The sequence below is a fragment of the Perissodus microlepis genome, chromosome 7, assembly GCF_051167445.1.
Source record: "Perissodus microlepis isolate ML-2025 ecotype Zambia chromosome 7, ASM5116744v1, whole genome shotgun sequence".
Lineage (NCBI taxonomy): Eukaryota > Metazoa > Chordata > Actinopteri > Cichliformes > Cichlidae > Perissodus > Perissodus microlepis.
In genome coordinates this window covers 9948046-9965285 of record NC_140467.1, presented here as the reverse complement: position 1 = coordinate 9965285, position 17240 = coordinate 9948046, and the positions used below count along the sequence as shown (strand labels likewise).

General features: G+C 39.4%; 2 protein-coding genes across 3 annotated transcripts; one reads left to right on the top strand and one right to left on the bottom strand.

The window, feature by feature from the left end:
* Window positions 1-2240: 2240 nt before the first annotated feature.
* LOC146382554 (uncharacterized) lies at window positions 2241-10707 on the top strand. Its single transcript, XM_084933288.1, has 16 exons — window positions 2241-2465; window positions 3176-3282; window positions 3389-3603; window positions 5261-5317; window positions 5412-5504; window positions 5615-5701; window positions 5791-5901; window positions 6125-6292; window positions 6672-6762; window positions 6842-6948; window positions 7052-7252; window positions 7343-7474; window positions 7857-7935; window positions 8032-8222; window positions 8322-8342; window positions 9020-10707. The coding sequence occupies exons 2-16, from the start codon at window positions 3207-3209 to the stop codon at window positions 10010-10012; spliced, it is 2622 nt and encodes an 873-aa protein (XP_084789414.1). The 5' UTR covers window positions 2241-2465; window positions 3176-3206; the 3' UTR covers window positions 10013-10707.
* Window positions 10708-12721: 2014 nt separating this feature from the next.
* On the bottom strand, window positions 12722-17092 carry calub (calumenin b). 2 transcript variants are annotated; one of them, XM_084933281.1, is made up of 7 exons: window positions 16996-17092; window positions 15592-15834; window positions 15182-15375; window positions 14905-15071; window positions 14742-14802; window positions 14371-14570; window positions 12723-13982 (listed from the first exon to the last, which is right to left on the bottom strand). In XM_084933281.1, exons 2-7 carry the CDS (start codon window positions 15810-15812, stop codon window positions 13878-13880), a joined length of 948 nt encoding a protein of 315 aa, XP_084789407.1. In that variant the 5' UTR covers window positions 15813-15834; window positions 16996-17092; the 3' UTR covers window positions 12723-13877. The 2 variants fall into 2 exon arrangements, with proteins under 2 accessions (XP_084789408.1, XP_084789407.1); XM_084933282.1 differs by lacking the exon at window positions 16996-17092 and having other exon boundaries at window positions 12722-13982.
* Between the last annotated feature and the right edge of the window lie 148 nt (window positions 17093-17240).

The following is a 17240-nucleotide window of genomic DNA, read 5'->3' as shown; positions in this document are numbered from 1 at the left end:
ATAAATGGTTTATCCTTCCCTTAATCACAGCAAGTATTTAAGTCTATTACAAGAAAAATACACTCATTCTGAAAAGAAGCAAAAGTTTGGGTACTTTAGCTTTGAAAGTCAACTCTTTGACTTGCCTCCTATTTTAACCACATCTTTGCTGACATCCAGTGGCTATATTCAGTCATGGCTGATGAGATAAACACAATATAACCTTTTTTGATCCAATTTAAGTCTTTTGTTGATATTAAATGAATATTCTAACTTATTAAAACACACTAATACGATTGAAAGCTTCTAGGAACAATCATATGATATGAAAAATTATTGTGATATAGTGATGTATAGTGCACATAAGATACAGATTAAACAGTCTTGAGCCGTTTTTTCCCCCTTTGAGGCTGTCACTCAGGGCTGAACTGGCCATCCGTCATATGGGCCGCTCGTGATTTTTCGTTTTTATGGGCCGATGGGGTTTTATTTCTTTTCTTTTTTTAACGGTATAAATGAATAGTGGTGGATTGGCCAGTTGGTCATGATCGACTCTGGACTGGACCAATTACAGCCGAGGGGGTCGAACTTTAAAGTTGAGGTGAAAAGGAACGCGATTTGTCCCGTACTACTTCAGCTAGAAAGTTGCTAATTCAATCATGAAACTGATCAATGATCAGCTGATCGGCTTTTCTCTCTGCGCCAGAAAGAGGAAACCGGCGGAGGTCACGCTAAACAACAGCAGCACGTTTAAGCTTGATCAGCTGTTATTAGAATTTATTTAATATTACTTTCTAGTATCAGCTGATGTTTGCTGGAGCCACAGCTGTAAAGCTGCTGGTCATGATATCCGTTTGGATATGTGGTGAGAGGGAAACATGAAGATGAAACCAGGAGATGTCCTTACTGAATCATCAGAGCTGAACAGGTGATGGAGAAACAGGTTTACCTTTTAGGTGACATGAATGAGTTGAAGGGAAGTTATGAACTGTTTCTGAGAGACAAATAACACCAGGATCCTTTTTTTACGTAGCTGACGCTGGTAGCTGTGCAGGGGCGGGTCTAGCAATGTTTTGCCAGGGGGGGCAGGTAGGGCATTAACAGGGAAAGGGGGGCACAAAGAAATACTTTTCTTCCTTATTCTTATTTAAAATGTCTAGCTTTTAATAAATAATTATCTGAATCTTACAGCCAAAGTTTCCATCTGATGTAAAATGTATAGAAATCCATTATTGTATTCAGTAAATATTAAGTCTAGTATATACCCTAGGGTAAGTTATAGTATTCTTTCCTTTGGGAAGGTACCATCTGTGCAGTCTGCAATTCTGTTGAAGAAAGTTGATGAATCTATTTAAATACTGGAGAAAAATAATAAATTTCTGTGCATTTGTTTTATACGTGCATTAAATTAAAATCGGTTTTGTCAATTAAGCATCTTGAGGCAGAGGGTGGGGGAGTGGTTCCCTATTTTTTTTCTTTTGTTTTTTTGCTGGGAGTTGGCAACCCTATTAGTTAGGTATATCTAATTATAAATTATGTTGTTATATATTTTTTCTAAGTACTGTTTAGAATACCAGAATAGGGAGGATGGTGTAGTTTATTATAAAGGCTTTATGGCTTTTCCTATAATACCATGGTGGGCCAGTCACTAGTCAAAATGCCCGGGCTGATTTTTTGTCCCAGTCCAGATCCCAAAAGGCATGTGTACACACTCCTTAATTTTATTGTTTTGTGAGGCTCTGTTTTTCTGTTTGTTTTTTTGCATGGGTGTGCTGAGATAAGTGTGTAAAGACATGTGGGTTAATCTCCAGAAGATGAACAGCTAATCCCTTGTCAGGGTCTATTAGTTGTCACACATTAATTGCTAATTGAACAAATCCAGCAGGGACGAGCTGTATTGCCAAAGAAAATTTTTAGAATCTTTTAAAAATTTCTAAACTATCTCATAGCCTGAAATTTAAATCTATGTATGACCATCCTAGACCTAATGTACTAAACAAAATGATGTTCTTGTTATGCTCTGTAATACAGGAACAAACTGACAGCTGAGTTTGCCAGACACAATGTCTATAAAGGTGAAGAGTCTCAGTCTCAGAGTATCATACAAATCTCTTGAATTCACTTGTGACCCCAGTCTCTGACCTCATTGTCAGGTTCCTGTCATCTCTAATCTCTTTGGCGTTTTCCACTTTGGCCAGGTAAGCCACGCCCTCAGCCTTTAGCCTCTGAGCTGGCATTTATCCCCGGACACACATAAGCTGCTGTCTGCTTTTTAATGTATGTGGGGAGGGCGGTGTCAATGTGTGTGTATGCGTGTGTTTTACCTGTTGCTGTCACTTATTTTTATTTTTGAAAGCACCACTCTGTCTTTCTTAACCATGTTTGGTGGATTTTTGGGGTTTTGAGACTCAGACATGCCACGTCCATCAGAAGTCAGGAGGATATGCAGACTGACCAACTAGCTTCAGCGGATTTGACAACAACAGGTCAGTCAGCCGAAGTTTAGCAAACAGTGTGGATGGCAGATCAATCTTGATCTATAAAACAAACTGTTCAGATGAGTGTGTAAAGGCAGGCTTCTGTGTGTTTATTTTACTTCATATAAGCGGTAAAGTTGTTATTTCAGTGGGATGTGCTCACAGATCCAAACAGTTACTCAAGAGCATCGCAGACCCACAGTTAAACTATTTGGTGGTATAGTAAACAAGGTCAAGGTAGAGATGCTGCTAAAAAAAAAATTTTAAAAATCCAGCGATTCCTTAACTCTGATTAAAAAAAATGGGAGTTGTTAGTATTTCTGATATAAGACAATGTAATGAGAACACTGATGAATAGTAAAAAATTCTTTAGAAATCCCCAATACAGGAGGCATGTGAGTATTACCAGCACTGACAGAGTAGAGTTAAGATTACATGTCTGCAGATGAACTGGGAATAAAAGTAAGGAAAGCATGTTAGAGAAACATGTAGCCAACTACTACTATTACTATTACTAGTCTGCTCTTTCTGATTGAAGAAACCCCAACTGAAACCCAATTTAAGTTTATTAAACTGGATTTATAAGGGAGAGTAGAGTGTATTTGTGTTTGGGTATCATGTCACACTCTTAACCTAAAGAGAATAACTGAATGTGACACACTAATAACAATGACTATGTTTAGTTAATTGTTTTTTGCTCTTTCTCTGCCTTGACTCAGGCAGAACTGGCTCCTGAGTCCTAACCCAGGAATGGCCCTCACTGGACCAACTGCCAGGGTTCCAGTCTGCTTGCTGCTGGTTCTCTTGTATCTTCGCACAGTCACAGGTGCAACCACCTCACAGTCAAGCCAAAAGCTTAAGTTATAGGTCACACTTAATGAAGCTTTAACCCCCCGTCTATGTGTTCAAGTGTGTGTTTGTGTTTGGCACAGGAATGTCAGGCTGGGGTGGATGTTTGGACGGCCAGAATGTATCTGCAGCAATCAAAGAAAACACAGTTTGGGGAGAGATTGTTGCTGAGTTAATGGCTGACACCACAATGGAGGGAGTGCAGTGGAGCCTAATTGGAAAGGATGCACATTGGTTTTTCTTGGATGGAAGCAACATCCGGCTCAACACGTCAGCTGACCGGGTGCTTGACAGAGAGGTAATGGCACTGATAACTGAGCTGTCTACAAGGCAGAAATATTTAGATGTGTAATTTACTTTTTGTAGTGGCCTTGAGCCACACTAAAGAAACTGTATTTGGAACAAACACATGTTGAACCTCACTATCTCCTTCCTGGCCCAAACCCAACCTCTCTTACTGTCATCCTCTTACATCATGGCAACTGTTAATGGGTCAGCTAGATTATCTCTCTCTCAGAGACTTCAGAAGGAAGAAGCTATAATATTTATAATACATATAACCCCAACAATCCTGAACTTAATAAACAGAAGGAAATGGGTTGATCTGTGAACAAATGACATGATAGCATCACACAGTTGCTGCAGATTTGTTGATTGTTGTACATCTATGATATGATATGAATCTATCTATGATATGAATCTCCTGTCACACTAAATCCCAAATGTTCTCTGTTGGATAGAGATCTGTTAGCTGTGGAGGCCATTACTTTCATATTCAAAAAACTAGATGATTTTAGCTTTGTGACATGGTGCATTATCCCGCTGGAATCAGCCAACAAAAATGGGTATGCTGTCGTCATAAAGGGATGGACATGGTCAGCAACAATACTCATGTAGACTGTGACATTTAAACAATGATCTGTTGATACCGAGGAGACCATATTGTGCCAAGAAAATACCCCCCACACCATCACATCACCATCACTAGCATAGATTACTGGATCCATGGTTTCATGTTGTTTTATATCAAATTCTGAATGTCACAGCAGAAATTGATAATCATCAGATCAGGCAACGTTTTTCCACTTTTCTGTTGTCCAATTTGTTAAAACTGTGCAAACTGTAGTCTCAGCTGACAGATATAGGTGTAGTCTTCTGCTGCTGTAACCATCTGCTTCAAAATCCAGCATGGTCTGCCCATTCTCCTGTGACCTCTGGCATTAATAAGGGATTTTATTTTCTTCTTTTTTATTGTTGACGCCAGACCAGCCCATTTGGCACAGACAACCATGCTGTGTTCAAAATCAATTAAATCACCTTTCTTCCCCATTCTGATGTGATTGGCTGATTAGTTTGTATTTACAGGCAGCACCTAACAAAGTGGTCAATGCATAAATCTCCACATATCTATGTGTTTATTTTAAATATGTAATTGCTGCAGTGAAAGAAATGTTATAATTTCATACTTTATAGCATTAAGTTATCCAAATGCAGGCCAAATCTAAGTTATATATTATATAAATCATTATAGAATGGAAAGACTCTTTACATATTTAATAATCAACTCAAAAACTCTACACAAATCAGCTTAAAAACTATGATTACAACAAGTCTATTCTTTTAAATTTATTTAAAATCCCTTTATACAAATTAATGTTTCATGTTATTAGACATGTATTGAGTGCTCACATGACTCTTATGTCCTGTTTACTGAATAAAGAGAAATGGCCTAAATTAAGATTTGAAAAATAACCCTGAACATCAACAGAAGTACTAACCAGGCCCAACCCTGCTTAGCTTCTCTATAAGTGTCTTTGATGGACTCTGGTTACAAAGTTTCTGATTTGGAAAGGGACTCCATTTGAAATGTGTGGTTTTGACAGCTATGTTTAACAATGTTATCATATCACTGAATGAAAAGCTCTGCCTTTCGCCTCTTGTTTTACATCTTTTAGGCACTGGGACCCATCCTAATAGCTGAATTGACATGTCATGAGGACGGCATCCTTCTGGTACACTGTCTTCCATCATTTTACTCATAATTCCTCTTTGTATCATTCCAGATTCAAAGCTGAATATATGTGTGTCTTTTTGCTGTTATTTTAGAGTGTTTACAGCGTCCTGGTGAAGATTCTTAATGAGAATGATAATTCACCTGTGTTTGCAGAAAACACAATCCAGACTCTTATTATCAGTGAGGTATAGTGCTTTCAAAAATACACGCACGCAAATCTCTGCATGTGTATATTACAATTAAAAATTCCACTCCTGCTGCCTCAAGTGCTTCTCTGCCTGTCTGTGTTTTCAAGCTGACTGCAGTGAATACTGTGGTATTTACTGTCCAGGCCACAGATGCCGATAATGACAACATCATTTACTCAATTGACCAGGCATCCGTAAGTTGTATTTTTCTACCTTTTAAATAAAAATTGGAAACATAAACAAACAATTTATCATTGTTGATGTATTTGTGTGTATTCCACAGCCTGATGCTGAATATTTCAAAATTGATCTACCAAACAGTGGAGAGGTGGTGCTGGCCAAGCCTCTAGACTATGAGACAAAAACTGTGCTTACTGTCACCATCTATGCATCAGTATGTACATTTATTTAATTTATATTTCTTTGATTCTAATCACGTGAGTAATTGTGCAAATATATACATATGTTGCTAGATTGTTTTTTATCCCCAAAAATAAAATAAAAATACAATCAAGATTTGATTCACTGGTTCTCCTGATTGTAAGACTGTAAGAAAAGCTTCACTGTATTTCATGCTTCATGACCAGTGTAATATATTTGACTTGTCTTTATTTCAGGAAATGAACACTGCTGAGCACTACAATATCAGCACCAGTACCACCATCACTGTCCAAGATGGAGATGACCAATACCCACAGTTCCTGCCCTGCACGTGGCTTTTCCAGGAGACTAATCAAATCTGCACCAGCCCTGTGTACACGGTCAACGTCACTGAGGGGGAAGAGGTCAGGTGCTAAACCCTCCCTCACAGATGGCACACACATGTCATCTGAGCTACACAGTGCGTGGCTATCAGTCGCTCAGAGCTTGGTAAACTTAAAGCTGACAAAGTCCAAAATGTTAGTTTTAGCAGATCAAAACACCCAAGATAATGCTCTGAGCTTTATTTTCTTAAAAAACAAAACAAAGGATATTAAATTAAAAAAAACATATGCTTCTATGTAATGCTGAATTTCCTTTATTTTTTATTTAGATTCTATCAAACTTTTTTATGTTATCTGGCATTTTTGTAATTCCCTGTCACAGTCCAAACAAGACTCAGATCCAGTGGCCGGGTTACAACTTTATTAGAGCTGATTTGAACAAATATGTATAATATTGCAGGACATTTTGTTGGACTTTTCTCCTGGTCCCATTCATGCAGTGGATGGAGACAGAGGACTCAACTCTTCACTGAGTTACACCATCCTGTCAGGTAAGATAACCAGCAACACAAATCAGTATTTAAAAATGTTCTGTGTTTGTATCTGTAACTGGGTTTTTCTGGGTTGCAGGAGATGATGATGAACATTTCACGATGGACAGGCTGACAGGTGAGACGAGGCTCACTCGAGGGGTGAGAGACAGGCTCATAACTCCACTGCTGTGTCTTCAGGTCATGGTAAGGCTCAAACACACTGTAAGTGGCAGGTTTAAAATGTATGACGTCTTTTTCAGTACCAATCTCATTACTGTGGCTTTTTGTCTCTATGTCATTCACCCAGGCATATCAGGATAACGACCCCAGGAAGTATTCTGTTGCTACAGTGTTGGTCCGAGTTCTGGCAGCGAACCAGTTTTCTCCAGAGTTTGACAAGCCTGAATATCGTGGCTTTGTAGTGGCAGGAAAAAGTCCAGCCTCTCTGGTCGATACTTACGGTAGCAAAGCACTAGTGCTACATGTACACGACCAAGATTTTAACCAAGTATGCACTGTGACATGCACAGATACAACCATGCTGCCGATGGTCAGTGCAGTCTGTAATGCGTCACCTTTTTTCTCCACAAACTCACAGGGTTTCAATCCAATGATCTACTTCACCTTCAATCCCACATCCAATCACACAGACATCTATCAAGTCACACAGGAGGGTCTCCTGATAGCCAAGACCAGCGAACTCAAACCAGAACAGGAATATGTTCTGGAGGTGAGCCTCGAAACTGTACAGGCTACAAACCTTATGTTGTGTTACTTACATTTAGCACTTTTTAAACAACTGTTTGAATTGAATCATACATTACAGAGAATTTAAATAAAGTAGTATAAAATAGTTCATATATATTCAATAACATTGTCTTTATATACTAAAATTGTAATGTAATGTAATGTAACCAATATGTAACGATGTAAAATCGATTGGCTAAAATATTACAACCAGTGTCTCCCTGTAGTTACTAATAACATAGGCGAGTTTATATTAGGTCTATGTGAATCATGTTTTCTGTGCTCCACTTGCCCTCTGTCTTCCACGAAAATCTCATAAAAGATGCATGTAAATAAGATAATGATGTCATTAAACTACTTTGCAGGTTATGGCTGTAGATCAGGAATCAGGTGATGCCACGTTTGCTACCGTAGTTGTGGAGGTGTTACCTGAAGGGCAACCAAGTAAGGTGACCCATCTGCACACTTGTATACACTGCTGATTGCTAATAATCCTGCAGACTAAAACAGGCACTTCATGTTTTACTTTGTTTGCCCCAGTCCCCTATGGTCCACTGCGAGGTGATCACGTGATCGGCTGCACAGTGGGTAAAGCGTTGTTTCTGAGCATGCTGTTTATGACTGCACTTGGATGTGTCCTGTCTATACTGATGTGGCTGAAGAAGAAACAGAAGGGAAAGAGAGGCCCATTGGAGAGAGGCTGTGTAGCACAAGGCAAACATCCCAATATCGTAAGATAATTTATGACTAAAATATTTACTAAAATTAAAATGAACATTGTTTTATTTGTCTGAATGTGATCCAAAATATTCTGGCATTTACTCCCACAGAGCTTACGGTGGTTCCAGCTGGTGAGTGGCCTGTTTGTTTGTTTGTTTGTTTGTTTGTTTGTTTGTTTGTTTGTTTGTTTGTTTGTTTGTTTGTTTGTTTGTTTGTTTGTTTGTTTGTTTGTTTGTTTGTTTGTTTGTTTGTTTGTTTTGTTTTAGAGTTATCTGTATCCTCACCATATTTTTTTCCTTTAGTAAAAACTGCTTGTCCTTTTAATGTTACTTTTATAGCATATTTATCTTCTATCCAAAACCAACTAAGGGATTTAATTACAGTTTTACATCTGAACTCTTCTAATTCTGCTAAAAGTAAATGATCAGGTTTTACAAAACTGAATAAATAATAAAATTCATGTAAATACAAGATACAACTTCCTCACTAGTTCCAAAATTTCCAACCCCATCTCATGGCCTTCATCTGCAGATTTAACTCAAACTTCCTATTACAGAATAACACGCACAAAAGGTGTGGTCAAGAAATGTCACATGGACCCTGTTTGTCAAATCTACTATTTCTAATGTTAAAGTTTATACAGTATTTGAATATTCAGAGTATTTTATAAGTCTGTGAGACTCGAGGGCAATCTGCATATTCAAATAATCTTGCTCAGGATGATTTGCTTGCACCGTCTTTGTGTCTCTGTGCAAAAAGTAGCTTTATTCCTCTGTGTGTTGATCTGATGAATGTAATCACTCCTCAGATGAGTCATCATAATACTATGCCACAAACGGAGGAAGTACCCTACAGCAGTGAAGAATATGGAACTTACAATCCTTCCTTCAGCTTTACTGAAAACCCAGGAATCTACATCCAACAAGGATGTACCCCCTGTCAAGAACTGACCCCACCCACAGATACAGCTGTACCTGACACCAGCTCCATCCCCACTGAAACTGTAACCTTCGACAATAATGTTTCTACACCAACCAACATATCTTGCATTTCGCCCACTTTTACAGCCCTTGCAAATGTGAGCCCAACAGATAAAACTCAGGGTGCTGCTCCACCCAACAAAACACCTGCTATCCCACCAGAATCAAACCCGGAGTCTATTGAGGAACAATCTAACATCAGCCCAAGCCCTGAAACCGATGATGCTGATACAACTCCACCTGTAACATGCCCGGATATGGAAACAGGCTCCAATGATGATCTTGTTGACCCAACAACTAGCCCCTCCTCTCAATCCAGTATTCCATTCAGTCGTACCCGAATTGCTTCAGCAGAAATTGACAAACCCTTTCGTAAATCTCGCGTGAAGACGCCCTCATATTCGCCTTTATTGTCCACATCCATCCCCAGGCAGACAAGCACACCCCCACCCACCCCAGAGGATGTCCCTTTAAAAGCCACATTGGTACATATAGATACCTCTCCCACTGAGACGCCACCAGAAACACCAGAGCGAACGGCGGTAGCTCTGAGCACAGAGGTGTACCAACCCTCTACGTCACTGGATGAAATAGAATCAGAGCGTCAGACAGCAGACAGTAGCAGTCATCCTGAGGAAAGAAGGGCATCGACAAACTCGGGAAACACCCAAGATGACCGCAGGGTGGGGGAGGATGATGATGGTTTTCTGGGAGATGAAGATGCAGACAAGAACAGTGAGGGTGAGTTAGAGTCAGACGAAGAAGAGCTGCTGAGAGTGATGGCTCGTTGTAATCCCATTTTTATCACATTTAGTAAGTGATGTCACTATGATATCGCAGGCGGGCGACAGAAGATGGAGCAGGTAAGACGAAGATGGAGAAATCATGGAGAAACAAAGAAGCACAAAAGGCTGGCTCTGCTGTTCTGAAGGCATAAATGAAGACTGGGTGTATACACAGCGCACTTGAAGGGCCACGTCAAAAAAGGCCTGCATGTGTTTGCACTAATAAGCTACAACATTAAAACCAAAGTGCAATGTTCTCCTTGGAAATCCTGAGTCCTGTTGCTTTGATGGTGCCACTCACCCAAATAGTTGCATAGCTGCAGATTAAGGAAACCTAGCCAGTGAGATGGCACTCCCTGGCAGCAGTGGCCTCCTTAAGCAGAATGAAGCTCACAGAGGCTCCCACAAACATGACAAAGAGGCTAAGTTAATGACTTGGACTCTTCACATACTAATCTTACTGAACATCCGTGATGTACCGAAGACCTGGAGTCAATTTTTCTGAATAATGTTTTAGTAACACAAGAGGAACCTCCATGATATTTTGACACATGGTTTGAAAGTTGTGGCTTATTAGTCTATATGTAAAACAACATGTAACGTGTAACATGTAGCATGAAATACACCATGCTGATCCATTCATAACACATACAGTAGTCATAGTCTAAATAAGATAATAAGGATACCATGAAAATGCAATACAAATAAAGAACACACTGTTTTAAAACAAATGTAAGCATAAATTGAGATTTTGTTGTCCAAACATTTCACACTAACAACAGAACCAAATATACGAGTTTATCCTGAATATGATGAAATATGTGAAATATATTTCAAAAAGATAAATATACACAAATCTCAGTGAAAAGTGCTGCTAAAATTCCATCCAGACTGAACATGGGGGATCGGTGGTGTTGCTGTGGGTGTACCATTCACAAGCAAAACACTTGCTGTAATATCAGAGGACTATGTAAGGCTAACATTTAAATCCACAGGGATAAATGCAGCTCCAGTTTATGTACATGTTGTGGCAAAGAGCACAACACATACTTGATGATGATCGTTTATCAGTAATCAGAATGTTCAAAGGGATAATCACAGCAAATGTCTGATTTTCTGGTCACATTCCAGTCAGTGACGTCTTTTTGCAGCTGTTAAAACCCCAGCAGCTGCCATCACATGACACAAGTACAAAATCTACATTTAAAGTCACAGTGCAAAGCACAGCCACATTTGAAAAGCCACTTACCTGTACATCTAAGGTTCCACAGCGTTATGAATTTTGATGAGAAGAGATTTACAGTTATGAATGTACTTACATAAAATTAGTATAAAATATGTTTACATTCATCACGGAACATCAGTTTGAAATCAAAGAGAACAGGGGAGCACATGTTACAACAGGCATGGACACATCTGAAGTTTCAATCTCTCAGTATTTCAAACACTCAGCGCCATCAGTACCCAATCTGTTCATCTACTCTTAAAGGCTCCATTCTGATGGACCTTTTCAGATCTATGTCAACATACACTGCATGTCAGTGGGAAAAAAGCCAAGGAACTTCTGTAGATCTTTATCAAGCCACAGAACAGGAGAAACTATTTCCTGGTAGGAAAATGGCTTCATAAACTGTGATGTGGGGGAAAAGAAAGAAAGAAAACAAAACTAATTCTACAACCACAGGGACTCTTCCTACAGTTAGCTATACTGAATGCTCTTTTAATTTAATTACAGAAGCTACTCGAGCACAGGAAGCAAGCTTTGAATTTCCAAACAGTATTTTAAGGACTTACTTGCTTTTTCTGATTTGACAGGACAAAACTGAACTCATTAGAAGGAACTGCAAGAACAGCATCAGGCAAACACTCATAAACTGGTAGATGCAATCTCTACAGTGAAAAACGCTGGTGGCAGCCTCGTGCTATTGGGCTACTTCAGAAATAAAGGCAGGTCAGAATTGGCCATGGTTTAACTTTCAGCATAGCGTGTCTAAAGATATGGTTTCCGTTTTCGTCGTTATGGGCCACTGACAGATGGTTATAGACACTAGAAATCTAAAGATACAAAAGGTGAAAGGTTGTGCATACTACTGATTCTTCCTTTAATACGTTTGTCAGTGTAGCAGGCCAGCACTCAGTCTTGAATATTCTGCAGATAAATCCTGTTCTCACATTTTTGCACATCAATGCAGGATAAAAAAAAACCAAAAAAACATTTTTCTGTAAAAACTTAAAGGTTAAGGCTCCTAATGAGTAGCATCAGGTAAGTGAATGTGAATCTAAAGATCACAAAGACCTCAAAAGAAAAGAGCTTCTGAATAAATTGTTAATATTCATCACGCCCTATTCTGAATAGTTTGTGACTTCGCCGCATTCATTAAATACTGTGTGCATTCAGCTCAGTTCTGACACTTTTGTATATAAAAACACCAACATTAGTATTATAGTGAGCTGAGAAGGGAAAATGAATGTCTGAAAAAGAAGGTGGAAGGAAGACAACAAGCAGGTCAACATTCTGAACTGTTTTTCCTTCACTGTTAATACGAGCGCTGATATTTTTCAGCTTCCACTTAATATGATGAAATGTTTTATAAGATTATTTATTAGGAATATGAAGTTTGTAGAAGACAGTAACTGAGCAACTGGTATGTTTAGCTTTCCAGAGAATAGCTGTTATACAGCAGAAAGCTTCTGACAGCTTAACCAACACAAAAGAATAAAGAAACCAAAACACTCCTTTTTTTATTTTAATTTTTATTGAGACTTTGTTCTCAATCACAAAAACTGGACCTGATTGTTAGAGTGCTCACTTTGCTGAACAACTTATTTACAGTAAAGTCACTAGTGAAAGGCTGTCGCTGCAGTGAGCTTGTAAAAAAAAGTCATATATAATACCATAAAAATTATTAACAGTGGTTATAAATGCTAGTAGTGATAGTACAAACATGACAAACATATCTGGGAAAGAAATGTTGAAACGTCATTTTTTTCTAAACTAAATTGCTTACAAAACAGGACAAAGGTTTTGGTTGGCACACAAATTAGTTCAGCTGAATCAAACAAAACTGTAACAATAAAAGCAAAAAAAAACAAGTCATCAAGAATACAAGTAAATATGTACACACGGATTCACATGCACGCACACGCACTCACACTAATGAGGTGATGAGACCGAAGAAAGGAGGCAGCATTGAGGACGAAGCATCCATCAGTCCCTAAATTCATCTGTATTCCTTCAGCTAACACGAAGCACCTCGGTTGGGATGTGCAGATTTTGTTAACGTGGAAGGTTTAGGCCCAGCTTAGCAAACAAAGCCTGGTCCAACTGATGATACTGTATTGCACTCGACCAAATGGTCTCCATTGCCACTGGAATTCAACATATACCTCCTTGTTACAAACAGCTGTTACTCCAGCATCACAATAATATGAATAAATGAAAAACAAAGTACAAGTAAAGTTTAGTTTGAGCCCAATTACAGAGCAATGGTACAAATTCTGCTTTATGTTTCAGTCTAATGCACTACAGAATGACATGCTGTGACAAGCTGCTCTGTAGGCTACAAACTAAAACTCTGTTCCATGAAGCATTTTGCAACATATATTTGTTCTTTACCTGACATGGGCAAAAAAAAAAAAAAAGGTAGTGTATGGAAGCAGAGCAAAGGCCGGCATTATATATCCCAATCTGAGGCATTGCTTAACATGAGCTCACACTGGCCGATGGTGTGCAAGTTGCTTAGAATGTTAGTGTGTGTGTGTGCAATGGGAAACATTCAAGAAATCAAATAAATTATTGTCTGTGGCGTTCGATTAGACAAGCTCATCTTGTTTAAAAAACACTCCACGGCTAAAAGGTGGCACACAAGAAGAGCACACAGTCTTTGGAGGCAGGCGGATTTTAGAACTCATCGTGTCGAGTCAGCGCCTCCCCGAAGTCGGTCGCCTGGCTGCCCACGAACAGGTCATACTTATCCACAATTTCGGCTTTGGTGAGACGGCCATCCTGACAAAAGAAACACAAGAAACCATCTGCTATAGGCATTCAGTTTGTCCTATATGTTTGAACTAACACAATGGTCTGCCTTTCAAGCTATTTTAAAGGCCTCCAATTGAGTTTTGATTACAGATACGCCAGTATGTTCTGAACACTGGTATGAGCTGATCATATTCTTGCTGACTGGTCTGGTCTCGACTAGTGTTTGGGATCACATTTAACAATTTACTAGGTCAAGTCAATTTTGCTACATATTCAAAAACTTAAAACTTTTATAACCAGTGTGGGCATGAGTCCACTTTCACTTTCTCTACCTAAACTCACGGTGCAGATAAAAGTAAAGTCACAAGGAACAAAATGAAAGAAAGAAGTAATTTTGACATTTTACAGTACTCACTTTGTCTGCATCAGACTCATAGACCAGGTGCTTGGCCTCAGCCTCAGCGTGGTCATAGTCACTGGGCAGGATCCAGTCTCTGGTCTCCTCCTTGTCCATCTTCCCGTCCTTATTTTTGTCTCTGAATTCAGTAAACTGCTCCCTCTCAGTCTTCACCCACTCAGGTTCTGAGGTGTCTCCCTCCTGGTTGTACATGTCACCTAGACCACAAACAGACAGGAACACATTGAGTGATGAAGCAAGTGCTAGAAATGCAACGTGGCCTATAAAATATAATAAAAACTTAATATGTGTGTTGGTTTGCCTCCTCCAATCACCAAAAATCTTGTGGTACAAACTAATAATGATGCTGGTAGGCTGTCAGAACTCACCTATGTACTCATCCAGGTCAATTAAGCCATCTCCATTCTTGTCAATGTCTTCCATAGTTTCCTTAAAAAAAAAGAAGAAGAAAAAAAAGTACATAGTGAGAAAGGATAAGGAAGATATCCAGTTGGTCTCAGTATGTAGCACCTTTGTGAGTGTGTTTCTCACCAGCACTACGATGTCTTTCATGTGGTCATACTCCTCAGGGTGAAGGAAGGCTGTAAACTCCTCCTTGTTAGCTTTCATGTCATTGTCCTGGTCAGCCATTTTGAACCTCCTCTCATCACGAGCCATCATCTGCCTGTAGCTGAAGCCATCTTCAGGGTCGGGATCATCTGCGAGTCAGAAGACACAGCATTTTTCAGCGTGAGTCCAAGAGTGGCAAAGTACATTTGTCTATAAAAATAAAGCTAACGTATGAAACGAAAACTGTCTGCCTGTGTACCCAGAATGTATCCATAAGTGGCATTCTTGTATTCCTCCCAGGACACCACGTTATCCCCATTGAGGTCATGACTCTTCCACTGTCGATCCACATCATCATAGATCCACCTCTTCTGTGCGTGCTTGATCCACTTCTTCATTTCCTCAACAGTCACGTAACCATCTTTATCCTCATCTATACGCTCAACCAACATGCTGGAAAGAAAGAGCAGAAAAATTAGAAAAGGTTCATTTTCCCCCCCTAAAGTTTTGTCATCTCAGATAAGCATGATCAAAACAAAATGTACCACAAGAATTACTTTTTCAACCAATTTTGGGATTCATTTGTATCTGCATAATTCCTCAAAGTAGTCAGGTAATTACAAACATCCCCCAATGACTTTAAAAAAAAGCAGAAGACAGTGTTGTTACCCGAGCCTCTCCTTGCTCTCTTCTGGTGTGAGCTGGTCAAAAGTCTTAGCCTCTTCCTGTCCCAGAAAGGCTTCATGGTCATAGTCAAAGTTCTCCGTATCATCGTGCTCTCGGTTGCTGAGAGGTTCATCGTGGTGCACACGGTCCTTCTTGTCTGTGGGTTTGCTGGTGGCGTAAACCACGCAGAGAGCAAAACACATGATGAGTGGCCGCAGCTCCATCCTGTGCACGTACGAGCACCGTCTAGATCAGGAGTTTGGAGGGGAGAAAAAAAGTCACCAAAAAGCCATTGTCATCCTCCTAAACCCATTTCTTTATCATGGCATGAAAGCATGCAGTCATTACTAATCCTGTCTTTTGATTTCATTCATTCATTGCTGGTTGCCAGTATATGACTCAAAGGGCAGCCAAATACCACAAGTACTGCTAATCTTTCACAGCTTATGCAATCCTTTATTTGTTCTACTGCTGCTTTCTGGAAGCTGATGTTCCACACATTGTTATTACCATAATCTACTCGACAGTTCCCAGCATATTACACAGTCATTCCACATAACAAAGTATTAAACCAAAACATGTTAATGGAGCATATGAAAAAAAAAAAAAATCTCATAAAAAATGTGATTTAAAATTGCTTTAGATTTTTTTCCCCTTTCCCCCTAATCTAACTGCATTTTAATGGAGGTATGAATATGATGTCCACATCACGTTAAACCGACTCCTGTGAGTAAATCACCAGTAACGCTACAAACTAAAACATTATGCTCCTGAACAGCGATCAATTACATGGTTATTGTCTTTTACTGTACGGCGTAAAGCTTGGTATACTTAATAAACTGGCAATTGAGTACAGATTTCTCTTCAAAACATGCTGCGTGATCTTTTGCTCCAAACATCCACAGATTTGAGCTTTTAAGCAAACTTATGAGGTTAAGCTACCTGTTCACACATCTAAAAGACAAGTTTACCTGGCAAAAACACACCTAATAACGGTTTTACAGAGTTGCCGGGTTGCTATCCCATATATTCTAATTTTTGGTCATTTTATCATCCTGCGATCAAAAAAAGCTCACCATTATACTGGCTTTAGCGTGGCAAGCGATATAATCTTTTTTTTTTTTTATCTCGACAACTTAAATCTTGCCCTTTTTGTATTAAAGTTAGAAGCAACAGTTTGTGACCGTTATTTCTAAGACCGTTACCATCCATACCAAGGTGAGGCATTAATAGCAGACTGGCTAACCCAGGATACCGCTAGTTTTTCCCCCTATTAGTCTTGCAATTTAAAGCGCTCAATGCGGATAAGTCAGCACCATCATAACGGACCACTTTAAGTCACTATTGGAGAAATACACTTTGCCATATTCTTTTAGAGATTTTACCCAATTTATTTTGAGTACTCACCGGTTTCTTCTGCAAAGTTCGTCGCTGTAGCCTTACGTCCGCCCCTCGGAAACACACCCATGCACTTCCTGTGCTAGAACAAAAATCAACCAATCAGGTTACGAGAAGCCGAATGCGATGTCGCTTGTTCATTGGTCCACTTCAAGAGAGCATCGTTGATTGGATTGGCCAAGAACCGCCACGTCCTCAAAGGCGACAAAACACACTTCATTCATAAATGCCACTGTCAAAAAAGCTACAAAACC